The following is a 16,125-nucleotide window of genomic DNA, read 5'->3' as shown; positions in this document are numbered from 1 at the left end:
AGGGAAGGAAAGGGAAGGAAAGGAAAGGAAAGGAAAGGAAAGGAAAGGAAAGGAAAGGAAAGGAAAGGAAAGGAAAGGAAAGGAAAGGAAAGGAAAGGAAAGGAAAGGAAAGGAAAGGAAAGGAAAGGAAAGGAAAGGAAAGGAAAGGAAAGGAAAGGAAAGGAAAGGAAAGGAAAGGAAAGGGAGGGAGAGGAGAGGAGAGGAGAGGAGAGGAGAGGAGAGGAGAGGAGAGGAGAGGAGAGGAGAGGAGAGGAGAGGAGAGGAGAGGAGAGGAGAGGAGAGGAGAGGAGAGGAGAGGAGAGGAGAGGAGAGGAGAGGAGAGAGAAAAGAGAGAAGAGAGAAGAGAGAAGAGAAGAGAAGAGAAGAGAAGAGAAGAGAAGAGAAGAGAAGAGAAGAGAAAAGAAAAGAAAAGAAAAGAAAAGAAAAGAAAAGAAAAGAAAAGAAAAGAAAAGAAAAGAAAAGAAAAGAAAAGAAAAGAAAAGAAAAGAAAAGAAAAGAAAAGAAAAGAAAAGAAAAGAAAAGAAAAGAAAAGAAAAAAAGGAGAAATAGCAAGGAGAGATGTTATTGCTCTCAGCTCCTCTACGATAGAGACTAAGTAGCAGAGGTAGATAATTACTGCTTGTGAGAGGTTACCAGGAGGTGCAGTGGGGGAAAAACTGCAATGAGCCATAAAACCACTGACTCTGTTGAGGACATGATTTTTAGTCTCCAGCAAAGTTACAAATTTCAGTTCCGAGGTTCATCTTTTGAAGGGCTTTTTTTCTGGAATGGGGCTCAGGAAGAGCTCAGGAAGTCCTCCAAAAAATGAGGAGGGCCCTCAGCATATCTAGACAAACACAGACTTGTAATTTATATGGATCAACAGAAATAAACTCATGAACTGTGCATATATGTGTGTATAGATTGAAAGTTCAAGAAAAAATATTTTCTTTGTATTGTCTGCTCTCCCAGTAGCACTGACAAACTTTGTTAAATTCTTTTCTCCTGTATACCACTATATTTCAGTGAAGTCAAAGCTGTAAAAGAAACATGAATAGTTCTGATCGTTCTGATTTTTGACAGATCAAAATTTATTTATAATCTTCAGAAGTATCTCAGTGATCATTGTATTTGAGTGCACTGCTAAACCTTTCATAATAATTCATATTAACAAACAGGGAATAAAAAAGAAGCTTTAGATTTGCCAGTTGGAAGTTATCATGCCTTTAATTACTTGAGTGACTGACTCAAAACAGTTTCCTCTCTTGCAGGAAGATTAACATAAACTCCCTTTTAAAGTGATTAATCTTATCTAATGTATTCACATTTTTACAGAAATGAACAAAATACCTTTCCAGCCATGACTTCAGATGTGCTGTAAAAAGATAATCTTCCAAGATTGACAGTAGTAGATTATTATCAACCAAGCAGGGAGCTCCAAGGCACTTGGGTGCATATTTTAGAAGGTTTACAGACAACTGCCCCACAGATTTAACATCAGAAATCCATCCCCAGTACTAAAGGTAGATATATTTACAGAGAGACACATGTACATATGAGATATATAATGTATAATGACGATTCTTTGATTACCTTTATATTATAGCTGAAATGAGGTGTTTGTATATTCCCGTCATTTGTGGTATGTATTTGTTGGTCTAAGGTTTGCTCTGGGTAAAACTATCCTTAAAGCAAACACTCAACTCTGTGTTACATCTCTAGACCTGTAGGTTAACTCCATGTGGTTTCAACTTCAACCCTTTAACAACAAATTATTATTTATGTAAGCTGTCAAATCCACACAGGGCAAGCAGCTGCAGAAGAAGAAACTGAAGCACATAAACCATAGTGAGAAGCATAAGGCTCCCATAAGGGACTAGTCTTTCCCTTTCTGTATTTAGTCCAGTAAGAGTGAATTATTCATTACAATCAAGCTAAAGCTCCCCCAGTCTTGCCATTTCATCCGCAAGTTAGTTGAAAATTAAAGCTTAGCGTGAAACCTCCAGAGAATTTTTCTGAGTTAATAACACCTGCAAAGAACAGAGATTTCACTGTGAGGTAAATTGCTGTGTGATTGCCCACACATCAGCAAAAATTGTAATTGGGAGAAACTGAATATTTTCTCTGTATTTAACTGGTGAGGATTTTGTGGGGTGTCATTTTACATTAAGTAGTAGAGTTATAATTTAGAATGTTTCACAGCAACTGATTGTGTTTGTTTTAACAGTGACTTTTCTTTTCTATGAGAAGATTTCTACTGCTGTCAGCTGCTATTGCAACTTTATGCAATACAGATTTAGAAACCTTTCTTATTTTTAGGGAAAATTGTCAGACAGGCTTTAAACGATGGAATTTTTTTCCCCATGATTTCTTGTGAATTTAGAAGTTGATACTTTCCCCTACCTAGCTGTATCTCATAAATAGCAAGCTAAGTCATGATTTTGATCTCTACATCTGTAGCATAAGTACACTCAGCAGCTCCCTGAACAGCAGTGGAAACTACCTAAAACATACATTTTTGTGGTTCAGGATGGTTCAGGAATACATTAATAACTAATATGAAAAACTCAGGCGGAGCTCCTAAATCAAATTGGATATTAACATTATTATCTATCCAAAAAAGGACAGGGAAAGGCAAAAAGTCAAATTGTCTTGTCTCCATATTGCACTGCATTGTTATATGCTGAAGTATTGTTGTCTGCATTTTCCACAAGCCCTGTTTCACAGGGCGTGTTTGGAGCAGGATTCAGGCTTCTGCCTGACAACGGTAACACAACCCCAGCGTGAAATGGATAAAGCTTGTACCATTAAAGATAGGTCTACATGGAACCCTCGAACATGGAGACCCTTTTTGCCTGTCCTTTGAAGAGAACCAGCTCTGGTCCACAGGTCAAGTATCCTTGCTAGCAAGATGCAGTGCTGAGCTCAGTAGGTTGCGCAGAGACTTAGTTGCTTGATTCAGACAGGTTGCTGTGTTAACATGGCAGTATGTGCCTTCTGCATGGGAACTGCTTGGGCTCTGCTTGCTCATCTCTGGGAAAATGTGCTTTTATGACTTCCAAAGTTACATGGCTTCATTTAAATCACAATGCACGATTTACTTACACGGTCGTGGTGTTTGAGACTTACCAGCAAACTCTTTGCTCTAGAGAATATACTTTTGAATTATGAACTGAATGCTGCCAGGAACCAGTTGGTGTAGTCTTCTGTCCTTCCCTGTTAATCTCTTGCCACCCTTCTCATTTCTGTGCCTTACAGAGAAAACTCAGGTGCTTGTCTCACTGAACTCAAATTTAGGATTATAGTCATAGCTGTTCGGTTGGGGTTTTTTTTCTTTCTTTTTTATTTTTTCCCAGCTGTAACAGGAAAAAAAAACCTGGTTAAAGGCTAAGGGAAGAGGAACATATCTAGGAGAGTGACAACTGGTTTCAGATGTGTACTTTTAGTGCAGTGAAACTTGCGTCAGTGAATTTCTGTTATACACCTTTTACAGTTACTGGAATAAAATTTCCCTGGTGCTGAAGACAAACACATAAGAGACAGGGAACTCATAACTGCATGTATGTGTTAGATAATAATATGTAGTGGGTGCTGCTGCTATACATAATAGCTGAGCTATTCTTACTGCTACACAGCTAAGGGCTAATGTAACAGGTTCATTTCCTTGAATCAATATGGGATGTATTAAAAAATAATTTGCTGGGCAAGGTGAGGCTTTTCAAGCTCAGATAATCCTACTGCCTGCTCCAAAGGTCGCTGAGAAATATAATGAAATAATGAATCCATACTGATTGACTAATCTCCCTTTTCCACAACACTTTAAAGCATTTCCCTTTTTCACTTAAGAACAGAACTATGGGTAAGCAGGCCTCCAGCACAGTATTGTCTATGAAAGTCCTGCAATGGGCTCCGGCTTCAAGCTTGTCATCTCTATGTCACTGCTCATGGATCATCCTAGAGTTTAACTCAGCTATTGCAGGGCTAGGGGAAGACCTGGTGTTTGGCTTAGGGCTCTAGGGAAGAGGAGAGGAAGCAGGTGTATTGTATAAGCAAACCTCCATGTGTCAACATCCATGCGCTTGTCAGATGAATTTATCAGCTCCAGCTGCACTGTTCTAAGAGTGGATCTTTCAGTATATATTTATCTGACATATTATGTGTCTGACATGTGCTGTCAGTTTCTTTCAGAGACAAACCTCATGGCATAGGGAATGTAATTATGAGGATGATCTAGCATCACCATAGGATCCTACAGTATGAACCAAAATACCAACTGACATCATCCAACAGGGCTAGGTGCTGTATAGTGGCAGTTAACTCCTGTCCAAGAAAAAAGTGAAAGAGGCAAGGAGTTGACTGTCATTTTACAGAGAGGAAAACCAATGCACTGAGAGAATTTGTGTTGAGAATTGGTAGTTGAGAAGAGCAAAAGTGGAAATCTGAAAGAAGTGTTGTGCTATGGGCTTCTAGTCTATGTTTTAAATGGTCCGTGTCATGTAAAAACTTCTGTTGTTTCAAAGCTGTTCTTTTCAAAATGTGACACCCATGAAAAAAATATCTTAAAGAAGGAAAATTAATGGCAAAAATTGAAAGAAAGGAATCCGAGGTATGCAAACCAGATTCCCACTTGCTTGAGTTTAAAAGGATGTTTTTCTATTCCTGCTCTATGTTACAAATATATACCTGAATTTAGATGCTTGTCTTTGAATTATGTTATGAACTTGTCCACAACTGATGCGAATTTGTGTACAGGGAGTCACATCTATCTCTTAAGTTTGAACTGTTGTTGGAATTTAAATGTTGCAAAAAGAGGAAACAAGAAAAGAAAAAAAAATTATTTTTCTAGGTTGTCCTGGGGCCAAGAAGAATGAGTTCCTGACTAGTGTTTTGGATGCACTGTCCACGGATATGGTGCACGCAGTCTCTGATCCATCCTTGTCTTCTAGCCGGTGAGTTTCAGATCCTTTTTGTGTGTCTGTAAAAGGATGCTGGCAGTGGTGAATGAATTGTTGAGGTCTTGCAGAAGTAATTCTTCTACCTTCACAAAGGATAAATTTCAAAGAACCTATCTAGGAGAGTTTACTTCACAGTTACCATTGTAGACTATGTCCACTAAACAGAAATGCACTTGATAGCTGAATTCTCAGCAGCAGCGCAGCTTAGAGTTTATCTGTAGCTGCAGGTGCAACTGTCTCAGTCTTTATTCTCCTCTTAGGCTTTACTTGATGAATATGTGCCTAGCTGCTTGTGAAACAAACCAATGCTATCAACAGTCACAGGCAGAATTAAAAATGCGTAAGTGCTGTCAAACTTTGCATGTCTGCAGGTCAAGTGCTTGCAATCTGAAGAGAAGGTGGCATTTATTGTTATAACTTACTCTGTAATTCAATGCATTTGGGTGTTTTATCTCTAAGAGCATCCATCATGGGTTGTAATTGGAGCCTAGGTATTTGGTGATGCTGACTGTTGACCTACTTCAGTTGGATAGATTACGTGTTTTAATGTGTCTGCCATCTATGAAACTGTCTTTTTCTCTTTTATTTCTCTCTTCACTTTTCTCTGTTTCAGGAAATGAAAGGGGAAAGCACTGTTTTCTGAGTATGGTGCCAGCCTCAACACAATTTCAGAGAGTTAACTAAGAGCAGATTCCAGCCCTTAGTGTAAAATTTAGGATACAGTTGGCCAAAGTGAAAAAAAGAGGGATTCACTGCAAGAAGCTAGTGGCCAAAAGCAGGGAGGTTTATGTAACAGAGCATCTGACAGTGATTTAACTATTCTGAAATAAAGGTATAAACTGAGGTTTATGTATCAGAATTAAGACTCTTATTTTCTCTTTCAGGGTTTCAGAGCCTGATCCAAATCATACTCTGGAAGAGAGAGTGGTCCATTGGTATTTCAAACAGCTAGATAAAAATTCCAGTGGTGACATTGGCAAGAAAGAAATCAAGCCATTTAAGAGGTTCCTAAGAAAGAAATCAAAACCCAAAAAATGTGTAAAAAAGTTTGTGGAATACTGCGATGTGAACAATGATAAGTCCTTGTCAGTTCAAGAATTAATGGGCTGCTTGGGAGTAACGAAAGAAGAAGGTAAAGCAGAAACAAAGAAACGCCATAGTAAGAACCTTTTCTAACTATTTTTTCACTAGATTCTTCAAAGCTGATGACGTCTGATATTTGTATATGCCAGAAGTATACAAAATAAAAGAATACACCTGTCTGTAGCTAATGCAGCTGTTGCTTAGGACAGACCACAGGAAAGCTGCATCTTTGTAGGCAAATCATCACTTTGCTCCAACAGAATCAAAAACTTCCCATTGATTCTGACCATTAAATGTATTACAGTAGGAAACCTAAGAGGATAAGATAACATTAACAGTCATCGAAAAGCCAGTTTAATGTTATTACAGTACGATGTCCTGAATGACTGGAAGTATCACATCTGTGCTTTTTGGATTCCTGCTGAGAAGGAAGCACATTGTTGAGCTTTCTAATGACTTCTCATTTCTCAAATGTGGTTTAGAGATACAATGAGGAATGTGGTCAACCGCCAAACAGGTGGAACAACTGCTGGTACACAGCCACCTTACCTTGCTGCCAAACGGGTAGAAAGGGGAACAACTTCCTGAAAATGAGGAAGAATTTTAAAAAAAAGAAGTTTTAAACAGCAACAGTAGACCCCCATACTGTAAGAAGTTGTAGAACATGAATGTAGGCTAATTGTTTTGTTTGTCTGGGACCTTAAAATGAAGCCAGGGCAGTAAAACAAAGGTGTCCTAGGAAATGAAAAACAAGTCAAGTGGGAAATGCAGTCAGAAATCAAATGATTTCCACAAAATTGGTTGTATTCAAGTTTAGAAAGGGAACACTGCAGAAAGACAGTATAGCATACATTTTCCTAATAAAGTAAATTGTCTGTGGGTCACAGATGCAGATCTCTCAAAACAAGTTTATCAAATCCAGGATTTGTTTTCTGTGTTTTTTGTGGACCTAATAATAATACCTTGCAATTTTTGCTTGGATGATGGATGTAAAAAAAAATGTATTTGAAGGTGGATGTCTGTTGTTATCTGTATGCTATAAATGTGGAAACTGAAGCATAACACCTTCATTTTCATTTACTGTATTTGGCAGACTAGTGTTTTAAAGTGGAAGCCATTATGGTCACTTCATATGTTAGCATTTGTTTCAAGACACTTCTGTCCTGCTGTAGCTGGCATTCCGTGTTCTTTTATCGTAGATGAAATTTGGGTCCAAAATCATTGCCCCAGGACATAAAGGAAAGCTGTAGCAAGACTCAGCAAAACCCAGTTTTTCCTGTGTCCATTCCAGTGAAAAAACAAAGATTAGGATAAACTGCCTGTTTCGGAAAAGAAAGTTGTAAGATACATGAATTTATATGAAGATCACACACAGATTTTGCTAAAGTAAAAATTATGTTCACCATAACTGGAGATTTTTGACAGAGCTTCTCCAAAAAAATGTAGTCAATAATGAGAACATTCATTTTTGGAAGGAAGAAACACCCCAGGACTTTTGCATTGAAAAACTAATGGCATCCAGTTGGAAGAAAATTCTAAATCAAATAATTTTGTTGCTTTCCTAGGAATACTTACTTTTAAAGACAAGACAGTAAAAATTGCTTTTGTTGGAATATCAGCATTCTGTTTTGTTTCTCCTGCTTGACAATTAAAATTTCCTTTTTGATAATCCTTTCAGTTGCACAAAAGAAATCAATCATCACTTCACTACAGCTAGAGTTATATTTCTAGGAATAGGTGAGACCCCATCACCTGAGAGGTGAGATCTGAGATAAGGTGATGTGAGAGCTGAGATAAGGAGGTGGCTCTGTATCATTCTGTGTGAGTCCCAGGTGTCTTGGGAGAGCCATTTGAAGCAATATAAAAGCCATAGAGCTGCAAAACATACTTTCTCAGGGGAATACTAGCTGCTACAGTATTTTTCAAGGTCCAGTTTTGTTCCCGTTTGTCCCAGTACAGCTTGATTGACTAGCAAACTGATATGGAAAACCAAGAGGAGGAGTTCCTTCATCGCCTCCTATTTGTTTGTGGAGTTGAATGGGCCAGCAGACTCATGCAGCTGCTTTTTGTCTTTTTTTTTTTTTTTTTTCCCCTCATTTAGAGCACTGTCTTGGGCTTTGCCACTAGGAAACTTAAAAACCAGCAATAATCTTGTTTTACAGATAAAATGTGAACAATGTCTTTGGCTCATAGAGCTGTTCCCGTGCAATATCATTAAGCAAAGTGAATGCTTTCCAGACAGTCTGCTTGTCCATGCTTCTTTCCCATCAGGGATAATAGGCAATCTTTACTACTAAAGATTTAATAAGTTTGAAATGCTCAACACTGACTGTATGCAATCTGTCCTAAGCAAATGTCATATTAACTGGTAAGAAATGCTGCCATTCATCTTTCATATAACTCCATGAAAGAAGCACCACCTGTATTGAGGAAAGAAAAAAGTGGATGTTTCAATGAAAGGTCTGAAATATTTTATCTCCTTTAGTGAAATCTGTGCAGATACACTGATCTAAAAAAATACCTTTTTAGAATGAGGGCTTCAGTTCTTGGGGATGCTACATATAACTTGCAAACCATATTTATTATGTTTTATTTTCCTTCCTTTAGCGGCCCCTAAAACCAACACTGAGAGCACTTCATCCAGCAGGCAGGTGAGTACTGAGGAGAGCAAGATCTCATTTCTGCCTTGCCCAGCTGAACTTCTTGGGGTTTTAGCAGATTTCAGTGCAGCTTCAAACTGCATTAATCTGCCATTCTGCAGACTTGCCAGGAAAATGTAGAGCAGCATCCTGATTAACAAATTTTGGCTTAAGTTCTATCTAAGGAAAACTGAATAAGTCAACTACAGGTGCAGAGTAAATGTGCATAAATGCAAAGTGGATTAGGCCTGCATATGGATGTTCTCAGTAAAGCATAAATTGGCATATAGGTTAGTGAGAATTAGGTGAGTGTAATTGAGCCCTCATATGAGTCTTCCTCATTCCTGAGTGACAGCATTCCCATACACTTTTAAATGTGTACTGCTTTATCTTCATTTACATTCTGCTTTAACTGAATTCCATTAACTTTCCTGTGTGTCACACTATAGACATAAATTTACATTGATTGAAATTACTCTTTGTGAACAAAGCCATGCATTTCCCATGCCCTATGAAAATCTGTATATTTCACAAACCCCACTGAATTATTGTATGGTGGCTTTAAACACCTTTTAAAATAGCGTAGAGAAAATGCAATCACTTTGAAATGCCTTTGCTGGCTGAGCAAAATTATGCTGGAGAACTAGGATTTGAATCACTCTGCTGATGTATGTTTAAACTAAAATTGGTTAGGTCTGCAGAATGATTGTAGCAAATAAAATGTGAAGTGCCCTGCCAACATAATCTGTGATTTGTTTTTGCATCAATTTTCTGCAAAGACTTGATTTTGGTTTTCCAAATAACACCACTGTATGTCATTCATGGAGTTTTGGCTACTCAAGGCATACGAATGTACACAAAAGCAGATTTTTTAAATCAAGGAAAGGTACACGTTGAAAAGGAGAGACTCAAGTGGAAGCTCAGATAAAATGGTTAGAAAATGGTTTCTCATTTGTGTGTGTCTATTTTTATAACCATTAATCCTAAATATGTGGTTTTCTGGAGAACATGGGCACAACTTCCTAGAACTTCTGCATGGTTCCAAAGAAGGACTTGTGAGTTTGCCAGTTACTTGAATGGTCTAGGAAAAGAATCATCTTCATACCATTCTTGCCTCAGTTTTGTATTAGTTAGAGGAATTAAGTGATTAATGCCCACAAAAGCATGAGTAAATGATGAACTGTTTTTAAAAATATTAATATAAACATATTATAAGAACAGCTCAGGTAACCCTGCAGCTGGGAAAATAGGAATTTGGTTAAAAATATCCCCAAAACATAGTTGTGGTTAATATATTCCTATCTATCAGAAAACTAGATTAATTTGTTAAAAAACAAACTCAAGATGAACCTTCCCACAAGCCAAAAGAAATCTTCCTCTCATTGTTGCTAGTCAGTCTGCTACTTGCTTTATCTCTGATTTGTTTGATGTTAGGTTCACACTTCCTAAGGCAAGCTCAACATTGGTTGTGGGTTCTACCAGACCTCCTACATACTTTGATGGAATATAAAATATTCTCACAGCTAGAGGATGTGATAAGTTTCTGTTTGTTTAAACAAATGTTTGTGGTCTTAACTTTTCAAATTCCCCCACAAATTACTTATGCTTTAAACAAGGCAGCCTGAAAACAATTACTCTGTCGGAACTCAAAAACATTCAAAGGGGTTATTTTAATTATATAATGTCAATTACTGGCACACGTGCATTACACTTGAAGCATGACAAGCCCTCTCCCCTTTCTTGTAATCTGATCCTGACTTGCAGAATGTGTAATAAAAGTGTCTTAGAACATCTATGTTTTTTAATTTTGTCCAATAATTTTGCTGACTCAGCACCAATTATTTTAAAAGCTGTTGCTGACAAATGATAGCCTTGAATTAAGGCTGGCTCAGCAAACCATCTGTTGGCAGTTTCATACTTAAACAATACAAGGCTGCAAATGCAGAAGGTGGCTTTCATCACAAAAACTTTTACTTGAAGTTACTGAAAAGCAACTGGGCTGGGTAGGATCTACTCAAAGGAAACCACCCATCTAAGAAGTGATCAGGTTTGCACCACTCAGGAGATAGATAGGCACTCAAGAGCTCATTTTCTACTAGTTTATTGCAGAAGTTCAGTTATATATATGTTTATGTGTGCTTAGGCATGTATTCCTGAATGGTTTGTTTACGTATGTGCACGTCTGTATGTGCATATGCACATACAAGCTTACTGAAAGCAAGCAGATATAGATACATGTATTAATATGCTAACTGTGGTTGCTCTAAAAGAGGTCAAATACATGATGGATCTGACAGAACTGGGGTTAGTGGCCAGGTATATTTCCCTTGCTCAGCTCCACCCTGTCCAACAAACATACGCATACACGCACACACACTGTCAATGAGACCCAGAGGGTCTTTTGCAGCCTAGCAAAAATTTTACAAGGAAACTATAGATTGTTCATAAGACTTTGGCAAGCAGCCCATTCCTTAAACATCACATACCATAGAAAGGTATATTGCACCAGGGACTTGCCCAGGCAGTTGCTAAAACTGTGTGTTTGACAGGTACAGATTTAAAGAGGCTGTAGGTAAGAAATAGTAAAGATGTTGCTCCTATCCTTGTTCGTAGATGCTATGAAGGACTACAGGGCAGGCATTTTTTTATTCCCCATATGTATTTGTGCAGAACTCTTGTTCTGACAGTGGCATGTGGACACTGCTGAAAAATAGAGATAAATGTTTATACTTGATTACTTGAAAACATCATTAATAATGAAAAATTTTTCAACTTTCTTTCAGCAAGTTTCTAAGAAGCAAGGGTGAACGGCTCACTGATCCAAGGCAGATCTCTTTGACATGTGGGAGATTTCCTCACCAAAAGGCAATAAAAACAACTGTAGTATTTGCACTTTGTACTTAAAAATGTAAATTCACTTTGTAGAAATAAAATATTTAAGCAGACTTTTTTTTAATCTGTGAAAATGTAATGGCTAGTTTTGAAAAATTATCACATACAATGTATGTGTATTCTTTTGTTGTCTGAAATATGTAAAACATGTTGGAGATGTAAAAGTTTGCATTTAAACCATTTTTTTAAAAATAGCTTTTTGGCAAACAGTAGCATAGAAACCTGATTCTATGTATTTTGGTTTCAATAGTATGCCTTGTTTTTCTTAATCAATACTGTCTTTTAAGTAGAGTTATTCTGAAAAGTCTACTGTATTTTCAATTTTGTCCAAGCAGTGTTGGATGTTTCAGGTTTGCAGGACTGAGGGAAGTGTGTAAATTGCTGTTTACTTGGGTTTGCAGTTTTTAACTGAACAGATTTTTCATCGGTGGCAATATTTTAATTTCATTTTGTTTTCATTGTTATTATGATGCTTTCCAAAGATCATGCAATAAGAATGCAACCACTAATGGATTCAAAACAGTTATTCTACAGTTGGGAAACTTGTAGAAAAATGTATCCTTTTGTCCATTTTTGAGATGCCTTCCATTATAAGTTTTGGTAGAATTTCTTCCCCTGTTTGTTTTCACTTGGGTTATTAATACAGCAAGACAACTAGGAGTAAGGTGGATCGTAATGTCATTCCAGTCTGGTTCAACCTGGGCTTAGAATCATGCTTCTGAGGACAGTGCAAAGCAGGAGCAGAGTTTATATGGGTCAGAATTGTAAATCTAAACTATAAAGAGATGAGGAAGGCTAAACAGGTTGTTCAACCTTTTCTTCCCCTACACCTGGCTGCCCCCATCAACTCTTTGGTTTGCCTCAGGGTCCACTAGAGGTAAAGCTGAACAAATTATGAACGGTTGCCATCAAGAAGGGCTACTCACATCGCCCCTGCCTGAGGCTTTTTCCTTGCTGTCTGAAAGAAGTTCTTGCAAGTTTTCATGCCTTCTCTGTCATTTTCCCCCCAGTGCTTTTCTGTATTTGTGCCATAGGGGAGTAAGAACTTGTGGATGTGAATTTAGAGCAGAGGATCCAAGTAAAAAAGGTTCAGCTCTTGAACAACTGTGAGTTACAAGCAGTTGGGTTGATCGAGGCAGTGGTAGATGGACTGCTGGCATCTAGGAGCTGACATGAAAAGGCAGGAATGTTGCAACAAGCAGTGATTTTGTTATGGTTTGTTTAAATAACGTGTGGGATCTGACGTGTGACTAGCTAATCACAGTAGCACCCTGTCTTGAGCTTGTACCTGGAAAAGCTTTTTTGCAAATACAAATATTTCATTTCAATTTCAACATAGGCTGAAGTGATAGGAAACACTGTATGCAGTGGAATTGTACCCCAGAAGTTGTGTAGTCTAAGCTTTGGCAGCAGGAGGAACCAAGATGCAACTGTGTGTTATCTCGTATTTTTGTTTAAAAAGGTATTTTTTATTCTTTTATACTGTTAAACTTTGAATTTAATCTTCTTTATAGATTAAAGATCAGTATGTTATCAAACCAGGCTGGTGGTTTTTCTTCTGCAACACAGGTGATAGCCGTGTTTGGAAGCAGGTACACACAGTGGTGACTTCACTATTGTGTTGAGTTTACAAGAAACCTCATGACCTCACATTGTGTCCATCTTCTTTTCTTCCCTTGTCCCTTTATTGAATTGTCTCCTAAGGTCGTTCATGCCTTATTCATACCATTGCTTTCTTAAAGATGTGATTCTGAGGCCAGATCCTTTGTTGCTATTATCTCCATATAGCTTCAGCTTGGTCTCTGGCCTCTTCTCAGCACAGTGCAATGTGGCATAGATAGAGTGTGAGTGTGAGCTTCTGGACAACTTTCAACCTGACTGGAAACAATCAGAAGAGAGAGGCAAACCCTGAGAATACTGAGCACCTGATTAGGTGGGCACAATATGGTTAATAGCAATGTTTTGTAAGAAACATCTAATTCCACCACTGTGACCTTTGGAGACAATATAAATGTAAGCAATCAAATGTTTTGCCATGTCCATGGTCTGAAATGGCAGCCCATTTAAACTGAGAGGGTGTGTGAGGAGGCAGATTTGGACTAGCCACTTGACTATGTAATGAGTAGCCTTAAACACTTATCAAAACACGAACAAATGCTACAGGTGTTCTCTTAGGTATCCAAAGACTTCTACAACATAGAATCATTAAATGACTCTACAGTGACTGAAATATGAGGTATTTCATCTTTGTACATATTTCTGTGTCATCACATTTATGGTTCATTTCAATTTCTAGACATTACAGCACTTTGTTATAAGCAGTACTGAGTTCTTATAATTCCAGTTAGAGTCCAGATTGAAAACCTGATAAATTCACCTTAGGTTCCTGTATCTCCCATGTATCCACAGGATAGTTAAACTTGGATAAATCTTGGCCCTTCTAGTTGTAACCAAGCATGGCCTTGATACCAAAAAGGAATCCATGTGGATAGGCCCTTAGGCTCACACTACAGTACCAGTGTTTGTTTAGTTCCACAGTAATTAGTTAGTTCTAGTTTTTATCCTATTCCATGTGGAACAATTTAGTCTCAATTTTAATTCTGTTCTTATTGAAAGCACAACTTATATTCTGCTTCTCATTGACCAATATTTGTTCTAGTTCCAGCTATTGCTGAACAGATTTATTTAGAGCTTTTACAAAGTTGTAAATATAAGACTATTAAGTTTTAAAAATGTGTATGTGTTCAATGATTTGTCCAGCCTGTTGCAACGTCCATTAGTCAACAGGCCACACAGTGAGAAATGTTCCATGTTTTGTCAACACTTTATTTAACTTTCTTGTCTTGTTCCCAGCCCTACAAGTAGGCCAACTTCATAGTTCCAGTTTTACTAAAATCACTTGATTCTTAGTCTTCTCCTAGTCTAACAAAATGCCTAAATTTCAGATACTCATTTTGCAGAACTGGGACCTAGATGATTGCTTGGAATGACAACTTTTCTTGCTAATGTCGTTTCAGACAATAAGAGAGCAAAAAAGCATTAGTTCATATAAGCGTAAGGGAGAAGACTGCATATAAATCAAGGAATACGCTGTACTTTTCTCATTTGGACCAGGCTTTTGCCCTTCATAAGTGCAATAAGCCAATGGAGAAAGCAGGCATTCCTAGAAAGCTGGAAGAAGAAACAAAAATATAGATTGCATCATTAAAGACATTTAAGTGTGTCCAAGATTTGACAGATTTAATTAATATTTTCCTTTTACAGTAGTAATAAAAGATGGATTAATAGAGGTTAAGAAATCTTCCCTGGCAAAGATAATTTAATTTTCCCTTTTAAATATTTACACTAGCGTATTATATAACTAGGTAATAGAAACTAGTGTGAAAGAGTCTTTAATGAAGAAAGTGAAAGGTTTATTTCTTTTGTTTTCTTTAGGATGGCAAATTTATGTCATTTTGGAGTAATTACTTTGACATTAAATAACAATCAACTAAGTTTATTGATGTCTGAAATATTAGAATTACTATAGTAAATTGCTGATACAAGCTGTACTCTTTGTCCCGTTTAATTGTTTCTGTTCAAGTTTTATAAGTGAAAATAAGCCCTTTGTTTAAAAAGCATAAATAATACATGTTGGGGTTTTTTTTCTTTAAACAAAAGCTCATGTGGAAAGCATTGAGAACAACACATTTCTCTAGAACATCCAAGGAGGGGGGTGGCAGGGAGAGAAGTCTGTTTTTTATCTAGGTTAACAATAGAAATATATGCAATATTCTGCCTTTCCTACATTCACCTTCCCTGTTTCGTCATTCGCTTTGTCCTCTGACTAATGTCACTGCTGGTATACAAAGCCTATTGAAAGGGAAGATAGCAAAATGAGAGTCCATTCTGTGCATGTGAACAATCTTTTCCGTAAAATACAGTCATCTGAGGCATCCTTTCCCTAGAGACTCTCTTTACCCTTGACATCCGTTCAATGCATAGGATTGCTTGCTTTTTATCAAATACAGAATTTTTCTTTGCACAGGCATGAAATCCATTCTTGGCTAAATGGGTACTTTATGAAGAAAATCACTCATAAAGGACTAGCACAGCCTATGAAATTGTAGATGGAAGGCTGCAATTTTGTATTACATCACAAATAAAAGTTTATAAAGATTTATGAAGCCACTCAGTACCTGCAGAACATCCATGAAGATGACTCTATCTGTGCTAAGTAGTCAGTCAGGAAAAAAAAAAAGAAAAAAAGAAAAAAAAAAGTCGTGAATGAAGTTTTTGTTGACAAGCATTGTTTTCACTAAACCATGATTGACCAATTTCATGCGATTGAGGGTTTCCATGAAATTTCACTTTTTAAAGTATTTTTTTGTTTAGTGGTTATTTTTTTTGTTGAAACTTCTTTTCCTTTATCTAAAAAGCATGAAGTATTAACTGAAAAGGGGCATTTTGACACCAATTTTATCCCAAAATCAGATATTATGAAAGGTAGCAGTGTTCTTGCTCTTTCCTCAACTTTTTTAAAAAAAATCATATTTGTTTGAAAGAAGTCAGGTTTCTGAACATTAATTTGTCATGCT

General features: G+C 37.2%; 1 protein-coding gene across 2 annotated transcripts in view; it reads left to right on the top strand.

Moving 5' to 3' along the window:
* SMOC2 (SPARC related modular calcium binding 2) overlaps positions 1 to 13,086 on the top strand; it is a 149,160-nt gene extending 136,074 nt beyond the window's left edge. The window contains exons 10-13 of one of the 2 annotated variants that reach the window (XM_074820683.1): positions 4,826 to 4,928; positions 5,819 to 6,066; positions 8,625 to 8,668; positions 11,440 to 13,086. In XM_074820683.1, the coding sequence (XP_074676784.1) occupies positions 4,826 to 4,928; positions 5,819 to 6,066; positions 8,625 to 8,668; positions 11,440 to 11,463 (419 nt within the window). In that variant the 3' untranslated portion in view covers positions 11,464 to 13,086. Of the gene's footprint in view, positions 1 to 4,825; positions 4,929 to 5,818; positions 6,094 to 8,624; positions 8,669 to 11,439 lie in introns of both variants that reach the window. The other variant, XM_074820682.1, reaches the window with a different exon arrangement.
* Positions 13,087 to 16,125: the final 3,039 nt, after the last annotated feature.

The sequence above is a fragment of the Strix aluco genome, chromosome 3 (genome assembly GCF_031877795.1).
Source record: "Strix aluco isolate bStrAlu1 chromosome 3, bStrAlu1.hap1, whole genome shotgun sequence".
NCBI lineage: Eukaryota > Metazoa > Chordata > Aves > Strigiformes > Strigidae > Strix > Strix aluco.
The sequence above is the reverse complement of the archived record's forward strand: the minus strand, read 5'-3'. Positions and strand labels throughout refer to the sequence as shown.